Consider the following 24,913-nt stretch of genomic DNA (forward strand, 5'->3'; position numbering starts at 1 on the left):
TATGGAATAAAAGTGCTTGAGGAAATGCAGCCCTTTTTACTAAACCCTGTCTCCACGGCTGAAGCACAGACGGAGAGAGGGGCAACAACACATCCGGAGTCAAGAAACCAGCTTCTCTTCTCAGCTCTGAACCAATTACCTGTACAAACCTTCCACGGGTGACTCGACTTCTCTGAGGCTCAGCTTTCCCATCCCTACAATGAGGAATCGGACTTATCATTTTCTGGAAGCCTTTGGGGTCTAGATTTTATGGTCCTTGGCTGATAAGATGACAGAATTCTCAAGACGTGGCTAACAGAGGGGTGCTGCCCCCGGCTTGTGCGCCACTTATCTCCTTCCCAGTGACAGCACAGCCCCGCACAGCACTGCTTTCAAATAGACACACAGAGGACAAGATACCAAGTGATTTTGAAAAGAGCCGTGGGGATTTTGTTTCCTCCCGCTGTAATTCAGAGAAAAGCTGACCCACGAAACAGGAACATGTTTGGAACTACCCTGAGGTCCTCCCTGCTGGGGAAGGAGGAAGGAGGGGGGCTGGGGTTGGACTGGCGACCAGGGCCACTGGAGGTACCAGAACTCAATCGCCCAACAGGAGGCCATGAGCAAGCCCAGGGCCAGGCGCACATGGGTGGGAACAGGAAACTTCAGAAAGGGCAGTGACCCTTGGGGGGTGTTTATTCTCTAACTCAGAGACACTCTCAGTGATGTCGGCCTGACCACTCTCTTGCTCTTTTATGCCTCACTAATTTGAGGAGGAAAACACATTTCATTTCTCCAGTACTCACTTTTGGAAGCAAGCTGTTGAAATGCTGACATAGCACTTGGTATGATTTCCCACTCATTGCAAAATGATAACAGCTCCCTCTTTCTCCAGCAGGCACTGGACTGTTCCCAATATTAATGTAGGTTTCCTAAAATCAAAATGCATCATTTCCACACGGACTCTTAGCTCTTTCAGAATCACCTTGCTTTCTGATGTCTTCTGTAAGGAATTATGTTCTATTTCACAATCATGTGAGGACTAGCAAACACATAATGTGTAATTTGTCCATGGAATGTGTTCCATGGATTTATATAAAGAAGACACTCAAAATATCTCCCCAAATTATATATGAATATGCTATACTTTGACAACATGATGCTCTGGATCCTATCCTGGGCGCTAATATGTGTGTTTCATTCTATGGAGGAAATTATTCTCAGGTACCAATTAGTAATTTTAAGAAGAACAGGAACATTGATCCCTCCTCTTCCTTCTCTCCATCACGCAGCATTTTATTTCCTAAGATCACTTACAATCCATTCCTTCAAAAATCATTTCACAGTCTTCACTATAAAATAAACACCCTCTTTTATCAGAGTCAGAGTTCCTTTAGCCCCTGACTTCCCCGCAGCCCAGCAGGAAACCTGTTTTCTTATGGGGCCCAGCTCCTTTTCTGGAACGCGTTTGCTTTCACCTGTCAGTGCCGCCCGCCCCCATCACTGTCACCATGTTCGGGCCCCACAGAAGAGCATCCGATGAGTGCACATGCACTCATCGTGTCAATAGGTGAGAAAACTTCACTCATTAGAGAAATTCATCTTTGGGAAAACATTGCACTTAGGAGAAAAAATGTTTTGATGTGTCAAATTGGAAGGCAAAGTGCATCCCCTCCCAAGTCCCATGAAACAGCCAACAAAAAGACATGCTCTGAAGCATTCCACTTGAGGCAAGGACAGGGTTCTTTCTACTTTTAGTAGAAATTTCAGGGCAGAGGCTGGTGGGAAGGAGGCACAGTGGAGGAGGAAAGCCTGAGACTGTGATGTGACTTCTCCCAGCAACAGCTGAAATGTCAGTCAGGGTATTAAACTCATGAATGGGTGGTGTGAGTGCACCATGTGTTAAAGGCTTCCATAAGTGAGGACCTGAGTTTCATCACACAGTGAACTTGAGGCAGTATAAAATGACATTGAAGTCTGCTGAAAGCATAGAGAGAGTTGTCATCTTTCACTCAAGCCCATGCAAAGGGGGTTGAACCAAGTGAAGGAACCTCTCCATAGGTAGGGGCAGGCACATTCTGGGCAGTTGCGAAGTTAGCATACTGAACAAAGGCCTGCTCTACACTTCACAAGCCAAAGGGCTGGCCAGCCTAGAAGAAGAGAGCATTTTTGTGATTTATCACTGGGAGGACCATCTCTCTGAATTCACGCAATGACCGGGGTGGTGCATTCAGGGATGGGATATCAGGCTGCAACCGCTCCCTTCATGTGAAAAAGCTGTCCTGTCGCAAGTACCCAGGGAGCTCACTCTGTAGAAAAGCTGACACCTGTCAACTGTATGTCACCAGTGCAGCACTATCTACATGCCTGTGACCTGGGTGGAATCAAACAGACCTGGGTTTGTAGTCTGCTCTGCAACTTGCTGGTTGTATGCCTTGGACAGACTCACCTCCTTAGGCCTCAGTTCTCTCATTTGTAAAATGAATAGTTTGCTCAACTGTACAGGGTAACTGTGAGGATTAAGTGGGGATTATGGATGTAAATTGGTAGTTCTCAACCATGACTGAACATCGCAAACACCAGCAGGAAAGGCTGAGACCAGCTCCCAGCCCAGGGGTTCTTATTTAACTGAGTAGAGCTTTGGCATGGGAAGCTTAATCATCTTCTAGGTGATGTGTCTGTGCAGCCGGGGCTGAGAAGTGCTGATGAAAATGCTAAATGCTTTGTAAACTGTAAAGCTCTGGACAGATATGAGGATTATTACTGTGATAACTTGTGATACCAAGAGAAGAATGGACAGGGCCAGCACCCCGTTAGCTCCAGCCACAAAGGGGCCCTTTAACATTTGCTCACATTCTTCCCAGGTCCATTCTCTTGGTTCTCTACCAGCTGCCAGGTCACAGAAGCAGGAACAAACTCTTCTGGTTCATTGGCATCGATGAGGATCACTTGGCTCCCTTGAGAGATCATTTCGGAATTCTTTGCAACGGTAATGGCTGTTTGCAGGTTGTCACCTGGTTGACAAAGAGTCATTTGGCTTTACATATAAACTTCTCAGCAATGAGAATTGAGCTCCCTCTCTCCTGCCTGTCCATACTACTTGGTCGGTGGTTTGGGGGAGCACTTACTGCTTTCCGCCTTTTTAAATAACCCTTTCTCTTCCCCTCTGCCTCAGCCTGTCTGCCCCTAGTGGTCAACTGCCATATCTGCATTTCCCTCCCACCACAGTGAGCATTGGGCGGACCTGAACACTGCATCTTTCCAAAACCTGCACAAGTGAATAAATCCATGTTTGTCACTTCATGACTAATCCTCAGGAGACTGACAGCTCTTAGTGGTGAAGGTAGTATGACCCAATCTGATAGCATCAAACCACCCTTGGGATCTGGATTCCAGGTAAGCAGAGAAAAGAACACTTCGTGCCAGCTGGGCCATGCTTCGGTTGGATCATCCCATGCCATGACTGTCCCCACTGCCCCGAAGTACAGTCAGGCTAGGTCTCACACCCTTTACACAGAGGTGTTTTGGGGGTTATTGATGCAAACACAGCCAGTCCTGTGTTTGAACATTTACTGTGAGCCCCTTAGCAGTGTGCTTCCTGGGTAGGAAGAGTGGGCATTAGACAAAGAAAATTCGATATGGTTAGTGCCTCCAAAAGTCAGGGTGGCGTTGTGGGAGCCACACGTTCCCAAATAACCACACCACAGGGTAACACACGTGGCAGCAAAGCAGTCTTCTTTCTGCCTCAGTCACGGCAATTCACTCAGCTCACACTGTATTCTTCTTATGCCTGAGACACATTCAACTTACCAGGCCTCCAGAAACACATACCCACCGGTAATCATCACAGTCCTGATGCGGGCCTCACTCAGCTCCTTCAAGACTGGTTTGGTTTCCTTCTTCAAGCGATTCTCCATTATGAGAAGTCCCAGAAATGTTAACTCACACTCCACCTTCTCTCTTTGGATTCAGGAAAATCAATATTAAAGCTTACTTATATAGTCTCAAGAGTTGGATTCATTTCTTCTTTTTAGAATTTCTAAGTTTTATCAGTGTAATATAGACCCATATTTATTTAATTTTAAAAAACCCAAAGGCTTAAAACAAAAACCAAGAGATCACGTCCTCACACCATCCTTATTCTTAGGGGCAGCAACCACTTTTATATCTTTTAGCTCCTTGTAGTTTTCAACGGCATTTTCTAAAAGCACTGTGCTTACCTTGCAACTCTTCTGTTGGTTGTAAAAACTTTTGTGAATCATTTGCATTTTTATTTCCAAGGCATTTTTAGAGCTTGTAATGATCAATTTATTACACATTTATTAAGTATATATTTCATAGAGGATACTATAGTGATAGTCAAATATGGCATCATTCGTTTCAGCTTCTGTCTAAAAGCTCCAGTGTAAACGTGATATCAGCCAAGGATTTGAATGGTTTTCAGAATTTGAAATCGGAGGCTTGGAAATACAATTCAAATTTGAATGGGAACATTACTGTCTGGAGTAGAGTCTAAATTGCTACATATTTTAGGCAAAAGTCCATTCACTGGATAGCTACATTATTTTAGATCTTATATCAGGCACTTTAGTGAGTACTCAGATAATCAAATATAAATCCTGTCTTAGAGATCTCAGAAAATTTTCTTTAAAAAATATACCTTAGTATAGAACTTGTTAAAATCCCATCATTTGACTTCACAAATTTCCATTTTTAATTGGAGTCATATTTTCTCATTAACTTGAATTAAAAGAAAGATCCAAAAACCTTCTCACCATTTTATTCTGGTTTTCAGCTCTGTTTTAGAACTCTTCCCCTTGACCACCTTCTCAGACATTGTGGCTTTTGTGATTCCACAACATTTCTAGCAAAATCCCGTATCAGGGTCCTTGTGCCACCGTTCCTATCGCCTGCCAGGCGTCCCATTCTGTGGACGTCCTTCCTCCTTCACCCAATCTCTGCTCAAAGGTCACCTCCTCAGAGGACTTCCCTGATCCCCCATGTAAAATGATGTCTTCTGGTGCTTGTTTTTTTAATCCTCTCAACCTGCTTTATGTGTTCCTTCAGGGTATTGATCAGTACTTGACAATATGGTATAGATTTATCTTATTACCTGTTTCCCCAATTATGATATACGCTCAGGAAAGCAAATATTTTATTTTATTCACTTCTGAGTCCTTAGTGCCTCAAAGAACATCTCACACAGACCAGCTCCATAGATCTTTGCTAAACCAATGGAAGGGGAAATCTTGATAAAGTCATTCTTCTATTTTTTAGTTGTTGTTTTTTTTCATTTCACAAAGCTCTTCTACTTCTTTTTCTGATGGAGGTTTTTTAGAATTTTTTTTGTATTTTCTAATTGAAAAACTTTGCTAAATAGAATTTGATTCTAAAGAATATCAAAACACCATCCTTTTATCCTATTTGAAAATAATAGCTGAATTCCAAGAAGGAGAATAGGCTCCTGGAAAATCTGAGATGGTTAGAAGTCTAGCACATTTAATCTTTATTTCTTAAATTTTGGTATATTTATAATAATGTCTATCTCACTAGCAGCTTTTAAATAAGAACATCACAGCTGCGTTTGCATGTTGCAGCTGGGTGGTAGCTACACTCCATGTCCAGCTACATAGATATTCTTTTCACACATGGTCTTAATGTTTGTTATTAAAATTTACCTTGAAAAATTATAAAATCCTGAGTGTGATAGGTTTGTATGCTTGCTCAAGAATAGCTAACACCTTGAATGTGATGTCTGAGCATGCTACTCTTATATTTCAAAATGAGCTTTGTAATTCTACTTAGAAGATTAAAATGTTGCAGCTAAAAAGGTTCCTTAAAGGTCATCCAATCCTACATTTTGAAGACAGGGGAAATCGACACTGTAAGAAAGGGACAATGACTACTGATTATATTATAGTGGAAGGACTTAAGTTGTAAACACTAATGTTGAACAATGAGTATCCATATTTTATGCAGGGGAGCTAATTTCACATAAAAGTATCTCCATCAGCAACACAAAATCAAAGGTAACTGATGCACAGGTGATTCATTATTCAATTCTTTACAGTGTTTCTCTACTGCTTTGTTGTAAACAATTCAAAAACAACCTTTAAAATTTGAGAAACATCAAAAGGAAAAATAACTTTCTAATGAGGACCATTCATCCCTTTAACATAATTAAGGATATTGGGTTCTACTTTGTTTAAGGAACTCAGTTTGCACTCACTGTCTCTCCACATCTGAGGGAGGTGTATTACTGAGCCCTGAAAGAAGCCAAGTCTAAAGATTCTGGAGGACTTTCTAGGTGCCAACTATTTCCTTTCTCTTTGTATGTAGGCTCCCAAGTCATTTAGCCATGTAGTGTTCCAAGGCTGAAGAAGGGCTGGCTATTTGGGGTGGGATAATGGAATTCAGGAAACGGAGAACTTGTCCCACTTATCTCACCTTGTCCACCTTGAACCGGTCCCACTTCAGGAGACTGTAAGTTAGGAGATTTCAGCTACCATCTGTGTTCCGCCACTGACCAGCAGGGGGACCTATTCAAGTCCTCCCCTGTGTGGCTCACATTTAGCCATCTCTGAATTAGGGGACTAGAAGAGACTGACGCTTCACCTCTAAGAGTTTTCTTAATGATGTGAGCTCTCCATCAGTCCATCATTTCTGGAGCTCTTCCTCTTTATTCCCACAGATTTCTGAGTTTCTTACCTGGATAAACTCTCCACTTCCGAAAGCTTCCCCATGCTCAAGGCCTTATGGGCAAGGGCAATGACACGGAAGCCTTGTTGGGTGTAATTTCTCAGCTGCTGTGGGAAGTCCTTGGGCACTGCCAGGAGAGAAGAGAGAGGTAAATGTAAAGTCACACCGAAGGTTGCCCAACTCCTAAGCAAGACTTTGGCATGCCGTCACTGTACCTTGTTTTAACTTACACTGTATAAAAATGCTTTAATAGAAATGTGCAATCACAAAAAATGTGTTTGCCAAATCAAAAATTTGGTGCACAAGTCGATGGCTATCAGTCATCATAATGAGAATATAGATGAAAGTCAGAAGGGAAAGGCCAATTTTATCCAAATGAACCCGTTTGAATGCAATAGTGCCCTTAAAAGTCTGGGCTGCTGCTTAGAAGGGGCATATGTCTGTAAGACTGAGAAACAATGCAAATCAGCTCAAAATCTGGCCCAGGGAGATGAAATTGCTGTGGAAATGATCAATTACTTGCTCTAATACTACTAATTTAAACACTCTCTTTTTCCTAAAAGATTTATCTTTTCAACCTTCTCCCTCCATCGATGTCCTGAGGCCCCTGAAGTGGAGCCAGCTCCCCAGGAGCTGACAGAACACCTCTGCTCTAGAATCAGTCTAGTGTCCCAGCGGGTCCCTGTGGTTTCCTCTTCCAAATGCTCCTCGCTCTCACCCACTCTTGTTCTCAAAACCCTGAGTAGCTTCCTATTCTGGCTCCTGATGCTCACTTCACATCTCCTTCCCTGATACCCCGTCATGGCTGAACCACAGCTAGCGTTTACTCTCTGCCTCTTTGCCTTGAAATGATCATGTCTGCCTTTTAAATCTTCCGGTCCCTCCTCCCACCCACCGAGAAGACAACCACCTCCATATGTATTGGCTTAGCCTTGTCTGCTTTATGTGTGAACTTTAAAAATATTTTCCCTCCTGAAAGAGAAAGGTGTCCCTTAGTACCTGTTTCAGATCTGCAGAACCGGGCCAGCATCTCCGGGGCACCCTTCATGTACACATGGAAGTGCCCCTCCCCCGCCAGCCGAGCCACCACAGACATCCTCTGCAGGCTCGAGGAAAACGGAAACTGGCGCACGATGGAGATGGCTCCCACGGGACTCTGTGGCGGATCAAGAGGGGTGTTTACGAAGCTTTTGAGTGAGATGTATTAGATACACACCAACAAATAGGCTGGCTGTCCTCTGCAATGAGCTCAGGCGCATCATGAAGTGTCACAACACTGGTATTTTTCTGGCTGCCTCTAAAGCAATGTCCTCATCAAGTTGCCTGGCCTGCAAGGCCCTTTCCTTTGCCGCCTGGAGAAATCCTGATCATCTCAGTCGGAGCTCACAGGTCTCCCCTCCTTTGTGGTGCTTCTCTCCCAGAGACAGCATTCGCTCCCACCTCTGGACTCCTGCGGCTCTGGACATTCGGCCTTTATTATAGCACTTGGCACACTATATTATACTTATTTGTACCTCTATTGATCTTATGTTACCAGCCCTTGTGCTCTTCCAACACAGCGACCATCAGGTCCAGCTTTGAAATCACTCTATCCTGGAGCACCTAGCACAGTTCTCTAGCATATGTAGGTACTCAGTGAGTGTTGAATAAGTTAATGGATAAATTCAGGAATGGATGGAATGAGCTAACCAACTATGGACACTGTTAGGATAAGGCAAAATAATAGGAATATAAAAATATGTGAAAGTCAGGAGAGTTTCATTAGTTTTAAGGGAAAGAGCTATATGATTTAAAGAAGTAAATCATACCTGACTAGCTTTTGGTCCTGGTTTTATTATTACGTTTGAGTCTGACATCCTAAATTCACAGTAGTCTGCATTGTGATCTTCCATTATCTGTTTTAAAATTAAAAAAAAAACCCATAAGATTCCCTAGAAAAAATTTTAAAAAAGAAATTTTTCTCATTTGCATAGCACTTAAATCTTTTCCAAGCCCTTTTCCCATACCTTCTCTTCTACACCAATTATTTTAATACTGTCATTGTCAAATTTCTATTTGTGTTGTTTTACATTAAAGGACCTTATTCTAGAATGTCAAAAAGTCAGAAATATTGTGACTGCATTTTTTTAAGAGATTTTTTAAAAGATTTTATTTATTTGTCTTTAGAGAGGAAGGAAAGGAGAGAAGGAGAGAAACATCAATGTATGGTTGATTCTTGTGAGTCCCCTGCTGGGAACTGGCCTGCAACCCAGGCGTGTGCCCTGACTGGGAATCAAACTGCGATCGTGTGGTTCGCAGGGCCGCGCTCAATTCACTGAGCTACACCAGCCAGGCCGTGACTGCATTTTAAATAGTAACTAATGAAGGAAGTAGGAGCTTACAGGCCAACAGGCCCATTAGCTCTTGGAAGAGTTAGGATTGGGTTTTGAGCTAAACACAGGACTACTTCTTACCCTATATCTATGCTACTAGCCTAATTGGTCAGCCAGAGAGTTAGCAAGTTAGCTGCCAGCCAATTAGAAAGCACTATTTAAAATGGTATGGGTTATTTTTGATATTATAACATTATAAGTCATAGCACCTGAGAAACTCATATTCACTTAATATATGGGAAAAACATATATATATATATCTATGTATATGTGTCAGTATATAGGTCAGAAAATAGGAGACAACTCTTGGTTTCCACTCTGTCCCTTGCTTAATTTTGGGAACATCACTTCATTTTCTCAGACTCAAGATCTGAGAAACTCAGATCTCAGTTTCTTTTGAAAATGCTCTTAACATCCCTCTAGTGCTAAAATTTCTACAGTCTGTAAGGACTGTTTCCCTCCCCCTTAACGTTTAGTGAAAGATTCCTGACTACCAAAAGATGTTTAACTCAAGGCTGCTTCTCACCCAGCTTTAAACTCAGTGAATAATCTTGCACTTTTATGCTTTGTTTGGGGTGGATAGAACTGTTTGTAAAAACAGTTCTCTCAGAGCTACTACAAAAGATTTATGCTCCCGCATGAGACCCTAACTTGTCTGCCATTTGTGCAAATAGATCCACCCTCCTCTGACAGAAAAGGGGTCGCACTGACACCAGGATCTAAGTCCCATGCAGTAACAATGGCCCTCCACCATCCACAATTGTGTCACTTCTAATGATGGTGGTGAGATATTGCAGATAATAATCACACTGATTCCTCTCTATTAAGATCCAGAAAAGTGGGTATATTTCTCTTATTGTCAAAAATTTCTGCAAAACAAGTACTTCAATTATAATTTACTGATGTCAGAAAGTCCCCTGTTTGCCAGGTTTATTCTGTTTTTACTTGGGCCTCTAGGAAGCTACAGTTTTTCTACTATACATCTTTAAATTAACCTTTTTGTGAGATGTTCTTCATGTCCCTACAATCTGGTGTTTCCATTTCTTTACAACTCTGTTTAAAATGCTGTCTTGTGTTTGATGTATCATTGTAAGTAGCTTTAGAACATATTTTTTAGATTTTATTTATTTATTTTTAGAGGGGAAAGGAAGGAGAGAGAGAGAAATATCAATGTATGGTTGCCTCTCGTGAGTCCCCCGCTAGGAACTGGCCTGCAACCCAGGCACGTGCCCTGACTGGGAATCGAACCGCGATTGTGTGGTTTGCAGGCCCGCGCTCAATCCGCTGAGCTACACCAGCTAGGGCCTAGAACATTTTTTTGAAGGGTAACAGAATGTGAGTAAGTAACTAATTAATTAATTGATGCCTTCCTTTTGTTGGGCACTTCACACAGCACCCTTTTAGGGTAATAGTCTCTACGCTCACCCTAAGTCCACGAGGGAGGCTTTGTCATCTCGAATGCACAGAGGAAGCACAGACTCAGAGTCTCAGTTCGGAGTTTGGGGTCACACATCTAGAGAACAGGGGAGTTGAGGGGTCTTCCCACCTTGTCACACAGCTGCCAGGATGGGTTGGTGACCTTCCTCTACCATTTACACTCATCTCAGAAAACTGAACCACTTGGACCAAGAGCCCTCCAGTTAGGTGTGTAGACTTATGCCATCTATATAGTAGCTACCAACCACTCGTGCCTATTTCAACTTAAACTTATGCAATAGAATACAATACAATACAATACAGTTTTGTTCTTCAGTTGCAGAGACACGTTTCAAATGCTCATTAGCCACATGTGGTAAGTGGTTACTATATTGGATAGCGCTGCTTTAGTCTATTTCTCTGAGGATGTTTTTTAAAAGTATTTTTCTCCAAAACATATTTTGGTCTGTGAATAAGGCTCCTGTGGTCAAATAGGTTTGGTAAATGCAGCATTTCATAGTCTCTCTTGAATACTCACAGTGACCTAAAGAAAGAAATTTCTTCCTATTAAAGAAATCTTGCAGTCAAATCGAGTTAACTTTGTTTAAACAGCAGCTTCCAAGTTCATTTGATCAGGCAACCTTATTTCCTGCTGACTCATCAACAGAGTTCTTTGGTACAGAGGTTGGGAAATTTGGATAAAGTTAGACATTCATTTGCATTATTAGGAATCTTCTCTGGGCTTCAACCAAAGTTACAATAGAAAAGCTTTAGCATTCCCAGTAAAGATTTCTTCAAGTTTTCCTCATTTAGTTGAGGCAGGAAACTATCACCTTACCCAGGCGGTGCCCTCAAACATCTTGAGGTCCAGAGGGTCTCCCTGGATGGTCCCGTCCAGAAGGATCAGAGAGTGGCAGCTGGCCATGGCTGCACACAGTGGGCCCCATGGCAAAGCCCTGCCCGAGGCAAAGCTGTGGGCTTCCTGAAAACTGGTACAGAAGATGCTTAACAAGTTAAAGTTTTCAACAAAACCATTTTCCACACTTCCCCTTAAATCTTACTCACATAGAGCTTCAGTAATACCAAACCTCTGTCCTGAACACCTTCGACACTCCCCATGTGCTGTGTGATAATATCCATACTCCTGCTATTCAAGGCTCTGTTCGCTCCAGTTCTCCATCGCCTCATAGATTCTACTCTTACTAGTGCTTTTTACGCAGTTTTTCCAGAGCCAAGTTAAACTTCTTCCTATTTTTATATTTGCACAAGTATTGCCCTGCCCTTCAACCTTTGGGGAGTTTGTAAGTATCAGCTCACTTGACTTCATCATGTTCTAACTGGAGTATTCTGCCTGTAAATTGCTTTGCATAAAACCCTCCTTCGAGATGGATGTGAATTTCCTTTGCAACAGTTTGCTACTGGTCAATTAGTACTGTCATTGTGTATACAAAATCACAGGGACTTCTGTCAGATTACTTGCAGCCAGCCCACATGACAGCAGCGTGGAGGGAAAGCACATGTTGGTAAGGCTCAGAGCAGGTTCCTGTGAACTCCCAGAGCTGGCTCTAGAAAGCCACACAACCCAGGCAGATGTCTCAAGGCCAATGAAGCAGCAGGGATGAAAGGGAAGCCTGACCAGACGTTCCTTTCCTCTTCAAGTAAGAGCATGGATGGACTCTGAAATATTTCTCAGCCCTTTGGCTTTTGCCCCGATTTTCTGAAACTCTTGGTAAGGATGTCCAGCATCTAAAGTGCATTTTCCTCTTTGGTAGTGGACTGGCTTTGTTTATCTTCCTTGCCTCTAGTCTTAGAGCTAAATAGTCATTGTATCTAGTCGTGTTTACTCTTCCAAAATTTCCAGAGTCCTAGGGGCAACCAGAGGGGAGGCAGGTGGAAAGTGCAAACATCTTTTTCCCCTTCTTATGACTCTGACCAACAGAAGCCCTGCCTGTTTTGACAAAGACCTGGCCCAGGCATCTAAGCAGCCAAGAGCTGAGAGACAGGAATGAGGCTAGAGCCCGGTAACACACTGAGGCCCAGACCAAGGATCTGCTGCAATGTGGCACTGCCTGCCTGTTGCTACTGTGTGTCAGTATTGCATTTGGCCCTGTCACCATCTTGAGGGGCCCCACCGTGACTTGTCTTTAGTGACAGCTGCCACAGCCACTGTTGGGAGCCAAAGCTTAGGAGCAGAGACCTCTCCACTCAGACTAAGAAGGCAGGTCTCAGCCTGGCAGGAAGGGATCAAGAAGCTCTGGGGCACTCCCTGGGGGCAGCGGGGGCACACCTTCCACCCTCTAGCTCTGTTCTAGGGTAACATCTTTGTGATTGCCTTCTTGCTTTTAGCCCATGCCTGTAAAGATTCTAGCCACACACCCTTCAAAACTTCTCGTAAATGCTGTCTCCTTCATTTTCTTGATCTATTCATTTTCAAAATTAATTTCTATCTTTTATCTACTATGTTATAAAAACCAGGACTGTGTATTATATCAAGCAATTATTATTACTTCTTCTCTAGTCTGATTTTGTGCCTTAATGGCCACCCTTTTCACAGCCTGTGCTGCGTACTGAAGGTGGGTGCGTTTGCACCTTTCATCCCATTTAAGTGGGAACTCTGAGGGAAGGGATAAAGCTCCTCTTTTCTGGACTCCCCACCACACTAGCTGCCTAGGGAGTCTTAGCAGTTTTTGATTAAACGCAGTCCTGATTTCACTTCTTGCTTCTCTGCTTTATTCATTCAGCAACTCAATCAGCCAACTTAATCTGTTCCATTGTTCATGTAGAGTTTGAAGGCCTACTTTCCCTGTCTGATTCTGAAATTAGAACTCATTTAATTTAAAAAATTAAAATAATTGGAGCTGGTTCCAGCACATTATTATACATATTTTATGTGGCATTCATCCCTCAACTCTGGAAGGACAGGTTTGAGCAGCCCCAAGGCAGCCTCAGCAGTCACACATTCCTTCTTCACTGAGGTGCCTACCAGTTGTCTGCAGTAGAGACAGTCCCCCAGAGGTCCAGCCCATCTTCAGTAAGTGTACCAGTCTGGGGGGGAAATTAGAATTAGTATTAGCATAAGATTTAGAGCTTTTAATTGTATCATGACTTAATAAAAAACCAAGCTCCCAAGAAATTAAAGTAGATCTGATTGTCCAAAGCCCTTCCCTTTGTAAGCATCAGATGTTAGATGAGAGAAGAGCACCTGAGAAAACAGGTTCAGCAGGTGACAAATGATTCCCACAAGACCATGTTGATAATTAGAGTCCAATTACTAACCATTGCAACACGGTACAAGTGATTAGTTTGGGTGCACGAACATTTGGACCTGTTCAACGAGCCAGGTTCAGTGAGTACACATCTAATAGGGACCAGCTTTGGCTTTCAGGCAGCACTTGCTGTCTTTCTGAAGCAGAGCTCAGATTTTTTTTTTTGTCTTTTAAGACTATTTAGTTCACAGTCTTCCATCTGGTTCACACAATTTCCTAAAATGTTGGTGACATGGTGACTTTCCAGATTGAAAATAAAATGTTGCTAAAGGGCTTTGAGACTAAAAAGAGCAACAGAGTGCTAAACAAACATTAATTAAGTCCATGAATGAGTTTGATCAAGAGGAAAATAGGGGGGAGATTTGATGGGCTGTATTACGAAAGAACGTTTATCAGAAGATGTAACAGAGAATTCCAAATAGAACTGAATACACCAAAGCGCTTTTAATTTGCTCATTGCTTCACCACTGATCCTTCATCAGGGAGCCCAGCGTCTTTACCGGGTAGGCGGACAGCTGGAGGCCTGCTTCCCACCCAGCCTGGGGGAGGAGTTGGTTACCACGGTGTCGGGTGTCCACACTGTCAAGGCAGAGCAGAGCACCAGCCAGTGTCCGGGAATATCCTGTTTCCACACTGACACCCAGCTCTCCGACAGAACTTTTTAAAGGTCACCTCTGTACAGGACGCTGAACTTTGTAGTTTTTTATTAACTGACACTTTCTGTCACTACAGCACATCACGTTAGCACAGGGTTTTACAGCGAAGTGCTCACAGTGCTTTCGACTCTTACAGCTGAGTGAATAGGGTAGAGACAGTCTCAAGGCTGCGGGAGTGGAGCAGTGTCAGAGCCCAATGGCCCGTGAGTCGGGGAGTGAGACCAGAATCCCGCCCTGTATAGTCTTCTAACTAGACCCCAAATGTCAGATGAATTTGGCAAAGCACATGGAAGGATAAAGCCCGTACTGATTTCCAGATTAAAGAATTAGGGAAGCTTTGTTTTATTAATTCAATGGGACTTTGTAGGAAGCTAACATATTTGTGTGAATTACTCCTTGAAGAACAACAACAAAAACAACTTGCTTCATTTCCCTCCTGTATTTTATAAGGGCCCCAACGTGTATGTTTCCAAATCCCCTTGAGGTGTTCCATTCCAAAGACTTAGCACCTTAATCTAAACTGAGATGTTGTCCTGGTGATGACATTATGTCTTTTTTAAAAATATATATTTTATTTTATTTTATTTTTAGAGAGAGGGAAGGGAAGGAGAAAGAGAGGGAGAGAAACATCAATGTGTGGTTGCCTCTCACATGTCCCCCACTGGGGACCCGGCCCACAACCCAGGCATGTGCCCTGACTGGGAAATGAACCGCGACCCTTTGGTTCACAGCCCACACTCAATCCACTGAGCCACACCAGCCAGGGCGCATTATGTCTTTAAACACCAATATTTTGAACATGAAAACAGAGGTGATAAGGCAGCAAACAGAAAAGGGGCCATGTTATTTGTCTGCATGAAAATGACCATTATCCAGTAAAACTGTCCATAAAATAGAAAGAAAACTATAGTTGGGGTTCTGAAGAGAGTAAAATAAACTCAGTATAATTACTGGTGTAAACTTTGCTGAATTGAATAGAAAATAAAGAACTTATTTTAGAAAAATTACCTCAAACCAGCATCAAGTAGAGCTACACATGGGAACAAATGTACTCAGAGGCCCAGTGGTAAATATCTTCTAAAATGAAATAGCACTAGATGGAAATTCAATTAATTGTAGAGTGCTCTATTCCAACATCACTCTGGTAGAACTTAAAATGTGAAAGCCAGGAAGAGACTTAGAGGTAATTGTAGTTCAATTTTCTTATCTTCAAAGTCATGCAGAAACTTAGTATTATTTGGGATTACTTCTCCTGTTTTGCTGGTTCCCAATCAAGAGTTCTTTGCACTATATCACAGCATCCTGCCAGAGTTTGGCTAAGCATGCTGAGGAGTGGTCCCTAACAGACTAGCAAAGGAGCACACTAGCAAAGGAGGAGGAAAAGCTTTACATGGGAACTATGTAAAGTTCTAGGAAAAGCTTTACATGGGAACCCTGTGGAAAATTCGTTCTAGAAATAGGCAAATACATAACGGACGTATTTTATAAACCTCCCTCTTATATTCTAGACACAAGTGAGGCCCCTGGGTAAGCAATGGGAATCCCTATCAGAATACCCAAAGGGCCGTTGTTACCTAGCGCTGAATCTAAAAGGAAGCAGCTGTTAAGTAAATTCTACTGGTTCCTCACTGGTGGCAATAGAGGGCTTCCTTTGCCAAAGGGAATTCAAAAAGAACAGAACTAAAATAATCTAAGATCTATGCCAATTCCATTGGGGATGAAGACTTGTCAATTCTGCTCATGGTGTCCCTTCCGGTTTGTCCTCTACCCTTCTGCCTTGTTCCCATTGTCTAGGACAACGAGCGAGCTCTTCTGTTGCCCCCAGATAGCTTCCCGCCTCAATGGTATCTCCCTTCTATCCCTTCTCACCAATTGCCCCTGTTGGAATAACTAAAATACATCTATAAAAACGTCGCTGGTCCCCCACTCCTCAGCTTCCCACATCAGACCCTGAGCAGCTGGGCTGCCCCTCTCCGGCTGCATTGCCTGCAAACGGCCCACATCACAGCTTCGCCCAAGTGAACGTCACCCCCACCCCATGCATGCCTTCACACATCTATGCTTCTGAGCTGCTCAGCTCTGAGCAAAGCCGAGATCAGAGGTGATCTCCCACCTGTGCCAGGTAACTGCACCTCATACCTATATAAAACATGCATCTCACTCCATTATTATCTGCATTTCCATTTACCTGCTTCCTCAGCGAGACCCTGAACTTCTCAATAGCCAGGAACATTTCATTAATGGTGCTCTCTGCCAATGTGGGTTAATTAAAAAGTGGCAAGGCTTTCATTGATTATTCAGATACAAATAAACTCAAGAGGTTGAGGGAACGAGCCAGGCCTGTGTCATTATAGCAGTGAAACTGGCCTGCCTGAGCTGAGGGCAGGACTGAACAGCAAGCAGGCAGGTGACACCAAAGTCTCACCAGGTCTCCTATAGGAGAAAGAAGTGGTCTCAGGACCTGTCAGCAGGAGTGTGTCCCATATGAACCTACTCCTCTTCTGCCACCTTTCCAAGGCCTAAAGCACAGAGACGACCTTCCCTAATCCTGAGTCCTGATAGCCCAAGGAGAAAATGAGAAAAGACAGGCCAGAGTGCACAACCACAGTCATGTCCACTCCTTCCCTTTTCCTTAGAAGAAGTAGACAAGGAGCGAGGAATATGCTCACTTAAGCTCAGGATAAGGCATTTCAGGGGAACAAAGGGTTTCTTATATATATTTTTTGTCTGAAAAAGCCAGGGAGTTCTACAAATTATTAGAGTAAGAGATTGTTTTGAAACCCCAAACAGGAAAAATATTAAATTTCTCAGGAAAGAAATTCATGATGGAATGGCTGGCCCCACTTCCTCAGGACTCAGTAGACCAGGCTTCTAGAACATGACCTTGCACCAACTCACTATGTGGCCTCCTCTGGCCTCAGTGTACCCATCTGCAAAGTGAGAGTGCCAGGCTAGACATGCTCTGAGGCCCTTCCCCACCTTAGAACCATCAACTTCCAACCTGGAAAGTAGATCATACTTTGTCAAAGCACACGAGGTTTATCTGCCCACACATATTGATTCTCTGCGGGGAGATACAGAAGATTTTCTTTCTCATCAGCCTCTTTTGTGCATACACGATGCCTGTGGTCAGGGCAGCTGGCAGCACCGGAGGGACCGTCACGGTGAGGAGAAGCAGGGCCATGGGTACAGTATCTCTTGGAGAGACCTGGGGAGGGGAGGGACATGCAGGTTAGCCTAGCAGAGAAGGCTGCCCCCCTTCCTGGCACCATCTCCTGCAACATCGCGGGAGCTCTGGAAACTAAAGAATATTCCTAGAGAGTCCGCTCTCTTGGTAGGGCGGACTGTTCTCTTGGCTGTGCCTAATGAATGAACAAACTGTCTCCCACTACAGAACGAAGGAGACTCTTCCTTTCTCCAGAGTCTCCATGTCCTTTTCTGACTCAGTTTTTTCTCCACTTAGCATTCCTTCCATTCAGAGAGCCATCCCTTCTCTGCCCATCCACATGCCCTCTGGATTCCCAGGGCACTCGGACTAGTCTTGAGTTGTAACATTTTGCACAGTGCCTTGGCTGTTGGATTAAGTCTCTCTCCCCCTCTAGCCTACAAACTCCCTGGGCACAGCAGCTGTAGCTTATCCATCCTTGAATTTATCTTATCCATCTCCAGAGAGCTCAGCACAGGTTCTGCCTTGGAGGAGGTGTTCAGCACACACATTGAATGAGCGGCAGCTTAACAAACTCAGTGACGGTGACTTGGACAAGATCTCAGCGAATATTACGTGCTGGGGGGGAGCCAACAGGAAAAAGATTTCATGCTTACCAGACCATACACACCCTGGGACAGGCTCTGTGTTCAGCTATGTGCATTACTTAGTTTCTCCACAACCTTACAATGGAAATACCATTCTTTTTTCTTAAACAACTGAGGAAACTTTAAACTTAACAACTGAGGAACTTTAAACTTAACAACTGAGAAACTTTAAACTTAACAACTGAGGANCTGGGCACAGCAGCTGTAGCTTATCCATCCTTGAATTTATCTTATCCATCTCCAGAGAGCTCAGCACAGGTTCTGCCTTGGAGGAGGTGTTCAGCACACACATTGAATGAGCGGCAGCTTAACAAACTCAGTGACGGTGACTTGGACAAGATCTCAGCGAATATTACGTGCTGGGGGGGAGCCAACAGGAAAAAGATCTCATGCTTACCGGACCATACACACCCTGGGACAGGCTCTGTGTTCAGCTATGTGCATTACTTAGTTTCTCCACAACCTTACAATGGAAATACCATTCTTTTTTCTTAAGCACTTAACAACTGAGGAAATCAAGGCTTAAATTATTTAAAACTTCCCCCAGGCCACAGGCTAATTAAGGGGAGGGGATCTGACCCTGAGGCTATCTGATTCCAGGGCACAAGCACATAACCAGAATGTTGTATTATCAAGCCAGTGCTCACAGAGGGGAGATTTCAGGTAAGTCTGAAGAAGTTCACAGGACTGATAAGGGCAGGGCCAAGATCAAATCACAGTGTGGCTTGTTTTATTTTTCACATGCTCTAGATGTTAATGGCTCTATCCTCTCCAACCTTGCCTGTATTTTTATGAAATTAACCATAATTTTGTCGATAAAGTCCTCTTTTGAGTACTGGAATCACAGGTTCAAGTTCAATAGAAATGCTTGCTAGATACGGCTTTGGTCCAATCTCAGTTTATTACAAAATCCATCATACTCTGCTTTCCCTAGCCACAGCCAAACAGCAGTTTTGACCCTGAGGACCCAGCTGTGCCTAAACCTGAGCCAGTGCAGATAGAGGCAGCCAACAGCTCCACAGGTTTTGACCCACCAGAAGGTGGGCTCTGTGACTAGCTTTGTTGCTCTGGTGCACCTTGGATGTCGAGTCCTACCCACGAAAGCTTCCTTCCCAATCACTGCCAGCGCCCCCTGGTCCACAGGACAAAGCGTTTTTGTCACTCCTGTTTTCCTGCTCAACACTTCTGCTCCCAGATGAACTGGCACACTGCCTCAAAGTCCAGCCCCACTGAATCTGACAGTCTGCCTCGCTCTTTCAGAGGCCATTCTACTGGTGCCAGTTTGTTCCGGCCTCCTCTAGATGGGCTCCCTGGGGACGGACTTCGGATTGAAATGACTACTCGGAGCTCAAATGAGAACATGAACATTGCCTAGAATTCTTGTGACTGTGTCTTTTCTCACCAATATTCACCGGCTCCCCTTCAACACACATGCCGAATGGACCTGATGCTTCCGGTTGGGGCACTGTAATTCGGTCACCCACAGCCAGTTTCACGCCTGTGTTTGAAACCTTTCATTCACATTTTTTTCTTCTTCCCTATGAGCCCACACTGCTGAGCTCCCAGCATATCTCACAGAAGAGACTGTACAGCTCATAAGAGAATCAGACTCACAGGACCAGGAAGGACCTCAGAGGTCATTTGTGACAACCTTTCCCTCTCCCGCCATTATAACTATCAAGAGAGAGAGAAATCCAAATGAAACAGACACCCTGAAGCCTAAAAGGCAGTTGGTATCCATGCAGCATACATATCCTTAAAAGTAGACATTAAATTTAATTTCTGAACCTAATGAAACACAGGGCGCAATTTTTGACTACATGGTATGCTGGGTATGCCCTGGACAATGTACACACTCAAATATGTCAACACTTGCTAATAGTTCGACTTTCTGGACATGACATTCAAGATCTCCTTCAATCGAATCTCTTTCTATCTTGCTAGACTTCATCTCTTAATTGCTTGCTAATTCCAGAAGACCGCTGTGCATTTCTTCCTTTGTGTTTGCTCACTCAAATTAGTATGCCCTTCCTGCTCTCTGATCTGATTAACTAAATCCTCCCCATCCTATCAGGCTGAGGAAACCTATTTCCTCTGAGGCTATTTGAGCTCAGGTATCACCTTGCCACACATGCAGTCACCTCTCAGTCCCATCCAAGTGGTGACAGGAACTGTGAATTTTGCAATGTTTTATAGCTGTACCATCCAATATAATTTTTACTAACCACATATGGCTATTTAAATTTAAATTAATTAAGCAACTGAATTAATTAAATTAATTGATTAAAATAATTAATGAAAATTAAAGAAAATTGAAATTCACTTCCTCACTTACACTAGCCACACTTTAGGTGCTCAGTAGGCTCACATCACTAAGGGATTCCAAAGTGGGCAGTGTTTATACTGTATAGAGGGTTTCCATCACCTTAGCAGGCTCTGCTGGGCAGCTGAATTCACAGAATGATGGGACTCAGGGGTAACCTTATCTCATTAATCCTTTTGAGCTAGGTCAAACTCCTGGGCAACACTATGATATTAAAAAGCCTTGCCCCCAATACTTACTCCATGGTACATATACACACCAAGGGCATAGAAAAACCCCAAAACTCCAAGGCAAGCCAGGAATACTATGAACTTGAAGGCATCACTGTACAGTTTGAAGTTCAGAGGCCGGGGGTAAAGAATGGATCTCACCAAGTCCCCTTTGGCTGTATTGTAACCTGCATGAAGATAAATAATCACAGGCAGAGTAAGATCCTTTTATACAGTTTCTCCCAAACCAAGATTAGTTTACATTGAATTAAGGACTGGTTGAGGGTCATCTGAACATAGAATGAAAATGGCACTGCTATGACCTAATAGTGTATTTCCATTAATTCTTCTCACAGCTCACTGAGAACAATCAATAGCACTCCCTCAGCCCTGCTCAGTTTCTCTTGCTCCTGGAGTCAGGGCTTCAATGGCTCACACTGGGACACCCACTCACGCGCAGGGTTGGGGGAAAGGAGAATAAGGAGCTGATGAACGCAGTGGCCAGAGTAGGTGAGCTGCTGAGAAAAGAAGACTTTGAAGTGCAAATGTGTGTTGAAAATAATAGAAAATTAAGAGAAAAGGAAAACACAAGGCAAGTAATTTCTTAAATATGTATGCCTCTGATCATGTCATTTTTATGCTCAAAACCCTACCTGAATCCCCATTTTTATAATAAAGTTCACATTTCTCAGCATGGCATTTGGCATCTTCTTAAATCTGGTCTATCCCTTCCTTGCTAGATTTATCTCCTAACTGTTCACTGGCCCCAGAAGACCCCTGTGCTTTCCTTTCTTTGTGTTTTGCAGATACAAATGGACACATCTCTCCAGCTCTCTGATATGATTAGCTGAACCATTCCTATCAAACTAGGCTTGGCTCAAAATGCTACTTCATTGAATAATGTTTCCAGAGTTCTACTTTTGTACGTCATATCAAAATTAATCTCTCCACTTTTTGGAGTCCCTCTAACACTTGGCCATATGACATCTACCACTGCTCTGTGTTTTAGTCAGCTGTAAATCCATCTGTCCCCCACCCCATGCCATAAATCTTGAAGGGCAAGGAGTGAGTCCCTCATGATTTTTTTCTTTAGCCCTCAGTGCATAATGCTTAGTAGATACTCATTAATATTTAGAGTTGACTGCTATATAGTCTAGATATGAGTCGGTATCAGTATAAATGTGCCTAGTGACACTACTTGACGAGCATCTTGTCCCCTGAAATATGGCTTTGTAGGCTTTGCAGTAAAGAAGCAGGGTTTTCTCTAACTTGTTACCTGAGCACCATACAAGCTCAGATCCTACAGTTTCTATGGTCTCTACCCATTTGCTTCTGCTTATCAATAGGCTGAGAGATGCTCTCTTGTCTGCTGACTACTTTAAACAAAACTTAACTTTTTTTAGTTAAAAAAAGGTAGAACAATTGAATCATAACCTAAACTAAAGCACAGAGATATCAAAGTACAACGTGTGTTTTAGATCTGTGACTATGTCGGTGGCAGAAACAGAGGTCAGGGGTGAATGCCAGAATTGGGACAGAGCATGCAAGGGGTTGGCTGGGTGGTGTCATGTGAAAGATGGCGGCTAATTCTAACACACTTGAAAAGTTTTGAATGTGATGTTCATAGACTGCTTCAAGTCATGCTTTATACATGTGACTTGGTGGCAGATTGAGGAGGAACAGGCTAGAGAAAGGTTGGACAAAATACAAGAAAGGTATTTGAGGTGAAATTTGAAAATGAATAGTCAAAACAATGTTTCTGTTGTAATAGTTTAAACAGGCACGATGAAGGACAAAGTCAGGGTGAAGGGTAGGGAGAGGGAGACAGGACTCGGGAGATAGTCTTAGAACGGCCGGGATGTGCCCTGTTGGGTATGGAATGAAGTGGGGAGTAAAGATGACATGCGCTAGCCAGATTGTGCTGTTGTTAACAGAAAGAAGTGACAGAGGAGGATGTGTTCAAGTCTAGATGCCTTGACTTTGAAGTGTCTGCGGGGCACCCAGGTGGAGATGTCCAGCAGGGACCTTGACATCACAGCCTGGCAAGCAACTGGTTGAAAGAAAAATGCCCTCAAGTGACAGTGGTTGAAACTGTCTTCTGAGTAGTCACTTAGAGTGGATACAGAAAAGAGAGGATGCCTAGGGACATAAGAAAAAAACAAAAGCATGGTTTTGGCTTTAAGGATATGCACTGTATCCCTGTATTTGCTTCATCATCTACAAGGGTTTTAATAGTGAATTATTCAGTTAAAAATGGTGGCAAAATTGTGGCAACTTAGAATAATAAAGGCTTGACTGGAAATGAGTGTGGCTGTTATTACCAGAACGTGGTAAACTCCATAATCCTTAATAGATTTCCCCAAATCCAACTCTCCCACCCTCAGTCAGACTAAATTTGTGAAAATGGAGTTGACTAACCTGTTCGCAAAACAACCGCTCTTACTGGCCCCTGTGCAGAGGGCTTGACCTGGACCACTTCTGTTCCACAGAAAAGGACGTGCTTCCGATAGTCCTCCGAGCTGTGGGCTTTCCAGGGCATCGTCTTCTCCATAGCGGGCAATGGTGTCTTTGTAACAGGTATACTCTCTCCTAGAGAAGATTATATTTTCTGATTCTGTGTGGACTGTAGCTAGTTATTTAGAGTGGGCACTTGCTATTTTCAATAAGTATACAAACCACAGCTAATCCCATCTGAAGGACCATCCCTTGGATCAGAGGACTATTCTTAGGGACGTTGGTGATGCAAAGCATGGTGCACTTGATTATATTTCAACTATTTATTTAAGACCTGCCTATCTTTTCCACACCTGGCCTACATGGTTTGCTGTTATAATTTTTAAAAACAGCCCATTTTAGCGAAAACAGTTGTTATAATCATTCCCACAAGTGTTCTAAAATTGAGCCCAACACTATTCTAGGCAATAAAGGAGCAGTGAAGCATGTGTATAATTCTTATTGTTTGCCTTTCAATCACCTATTTATCTGCCCATTCATTCATTCACTCATTCAGTGCTATTTTTAAGTGCTTACTCTGTGCCCGTCACTAGTGTAAGTGCCGAGAACATAATAATGAACAAGACTGATAGAAATCCTGCCCTCATAAAGCTCAGGGAGTCAGGCAAGTAAACAGCACTAAATATTCAAACACAATAAAGTGAGTATTTTGATGGTAGTACCAGGTGGTCTGAAGATTGCACCTAAACTGAAGTGAGAGATTTCCTGGACGATTAGGAAATGACGATGTCAAAGGAGAGTGAGGCCAGCCAGATCAAGCAGAGCAAGGAGAGAAAGGTGTGCTTGGATGAAGTGAGAGAAAGAGCATGGTGTGCCCTGGGCACCAGACAACTGAGCTTGTTTAGAACACTGACTGTAAGGGTAGAGGGAAGCAGTTCAGGAGTACAGAGATGAGTGAGAAACGACACCTTCATAGAATCTGTAAAATACTCCTCATAGTCTTTTGGAGCTGGAAGTGAAAGATAGAAACCCATATAACAAGACAGAAACTTCCCTTTTCTCCTGAATGCCTTCTCAGCTCTAAACTCATGCACTAGTTCATAACTACGTAGATACATCGGTAATATCTATCTTCATATTGCCTCTCTCCCAGGCTCTTGTTTTGTATATCCCAACTGTGGGCTGTTCCCCCCAGCCTGGACATCCTGCTAGCTTCTCAGCTCAACCAATCTGAAGTCCACATCAATCTCTTTATCCTTAAACTTCCACTTGGCTTTTCTATCTCTTCATGGTACCATTCTATTTCCAAGTCACAGTTTTACAATCCCCAAATCACCTTTACGTCTCTTCCCATACTCTGCTTTACTCTCTCAGGAAATCATTCTCCAAGCCCCACTGCATTTCCTCGTGCGTGTGCCTCACTGGGTCCTTCCTGAACTCTTGCATCCAGGTCCGAATGACTTCCCTGGTGACTGCTCTCTCACTCACAGTAGTTTCATTAACAACAGACCAGCTGTTGATTTGTTTGCTTCTTTGAAGTGCAAACACATTCTCTGGGTGATCTGAGGTTATAGTGGTTCTAATTGATCTTTTTTATTAATAAATTCTCAACCACAATCTGCCTTGACTTTCTGAGTTAACAAAAAAGCTTCCAGTCCTTTCTTCTATATTTCTCCTTTACTCTCATGCTACTACCATACTCACAACACTTCTGACTCCACAGCAA

The 24,913-nt window shown here is 43.2% G+C and overlaps 1 protein-coding gene across 3 annotated transcripts in view; it reads right to left on the minus strand.

Annotated features, from left to right (window-relative positions):
• The window catches only part of ATP13A5 (ATPase 13A5), a 101,314-nt gene that overhangs the window by 30,614 nt on the left and 45,787 nt on the right, over nt 1-24,913 (minus strand). For all 3 annotated transcript variants that reach the window (XM_037039976.1, XM_037039982.1, XM_037039988.1), the window contains 11 exons: nt 23,152-23,322; nt 20,764-20,921; nt 17,408-17,596; nt 13,450-13,511; nt 11,305-11,455; nt 8,487-8,573; nt 7,678-7,834; nt 6,688-6,805; nt 3,815-3,939; nt 2,833-2,993; nt 786-911 (listed from right to left, as the gene is read on the minus strand). In XM_037039976.1, coding sequence (XP_036895871.1) covers nt 786-911; nt 2,833-2,993; nt 3,815-3,939; nt 6,688-6,805; nt 7,678-7,834; nt 8,487-8,573; nt 11,305-11,455; nt 13,450-13,511; nt 17,408-17,596; nt 20,764-20,921; nt 23,152-23,322 — 1,505 coding nt within the window. The remainder of the gene's footprint in view (nt 1-785; nt 912-2,832; nt 2,994-3,814; nt 3,940-6,687; nt 6,806-7,677; nt 7,835-8,486; nt 8,574-11,304; nt 11,456-13,449; nt 13,512-17,407; nt 17,597-20,763; nt 20,922-23,151; nt 23,323-24,913) is intronic.

This window comes from Sturnira hondurensis, unplaced genomic scaffold (assembly GCF_014824575.4).
Source record: "Sturnira hondurensis isolate 20B ecotype Veracruz unplaced genomic scaffold, ASM1482457v3 Scaffold0000396, whole genome shotgun sequence".
In the NCBI taxonomy this organism is placed as follows: Eukaryota; Metazoa; Chordata; class Mammalia; order Chiroptera; family Phyllostomidae; genus Sturnira; species Sturnira hondurensis.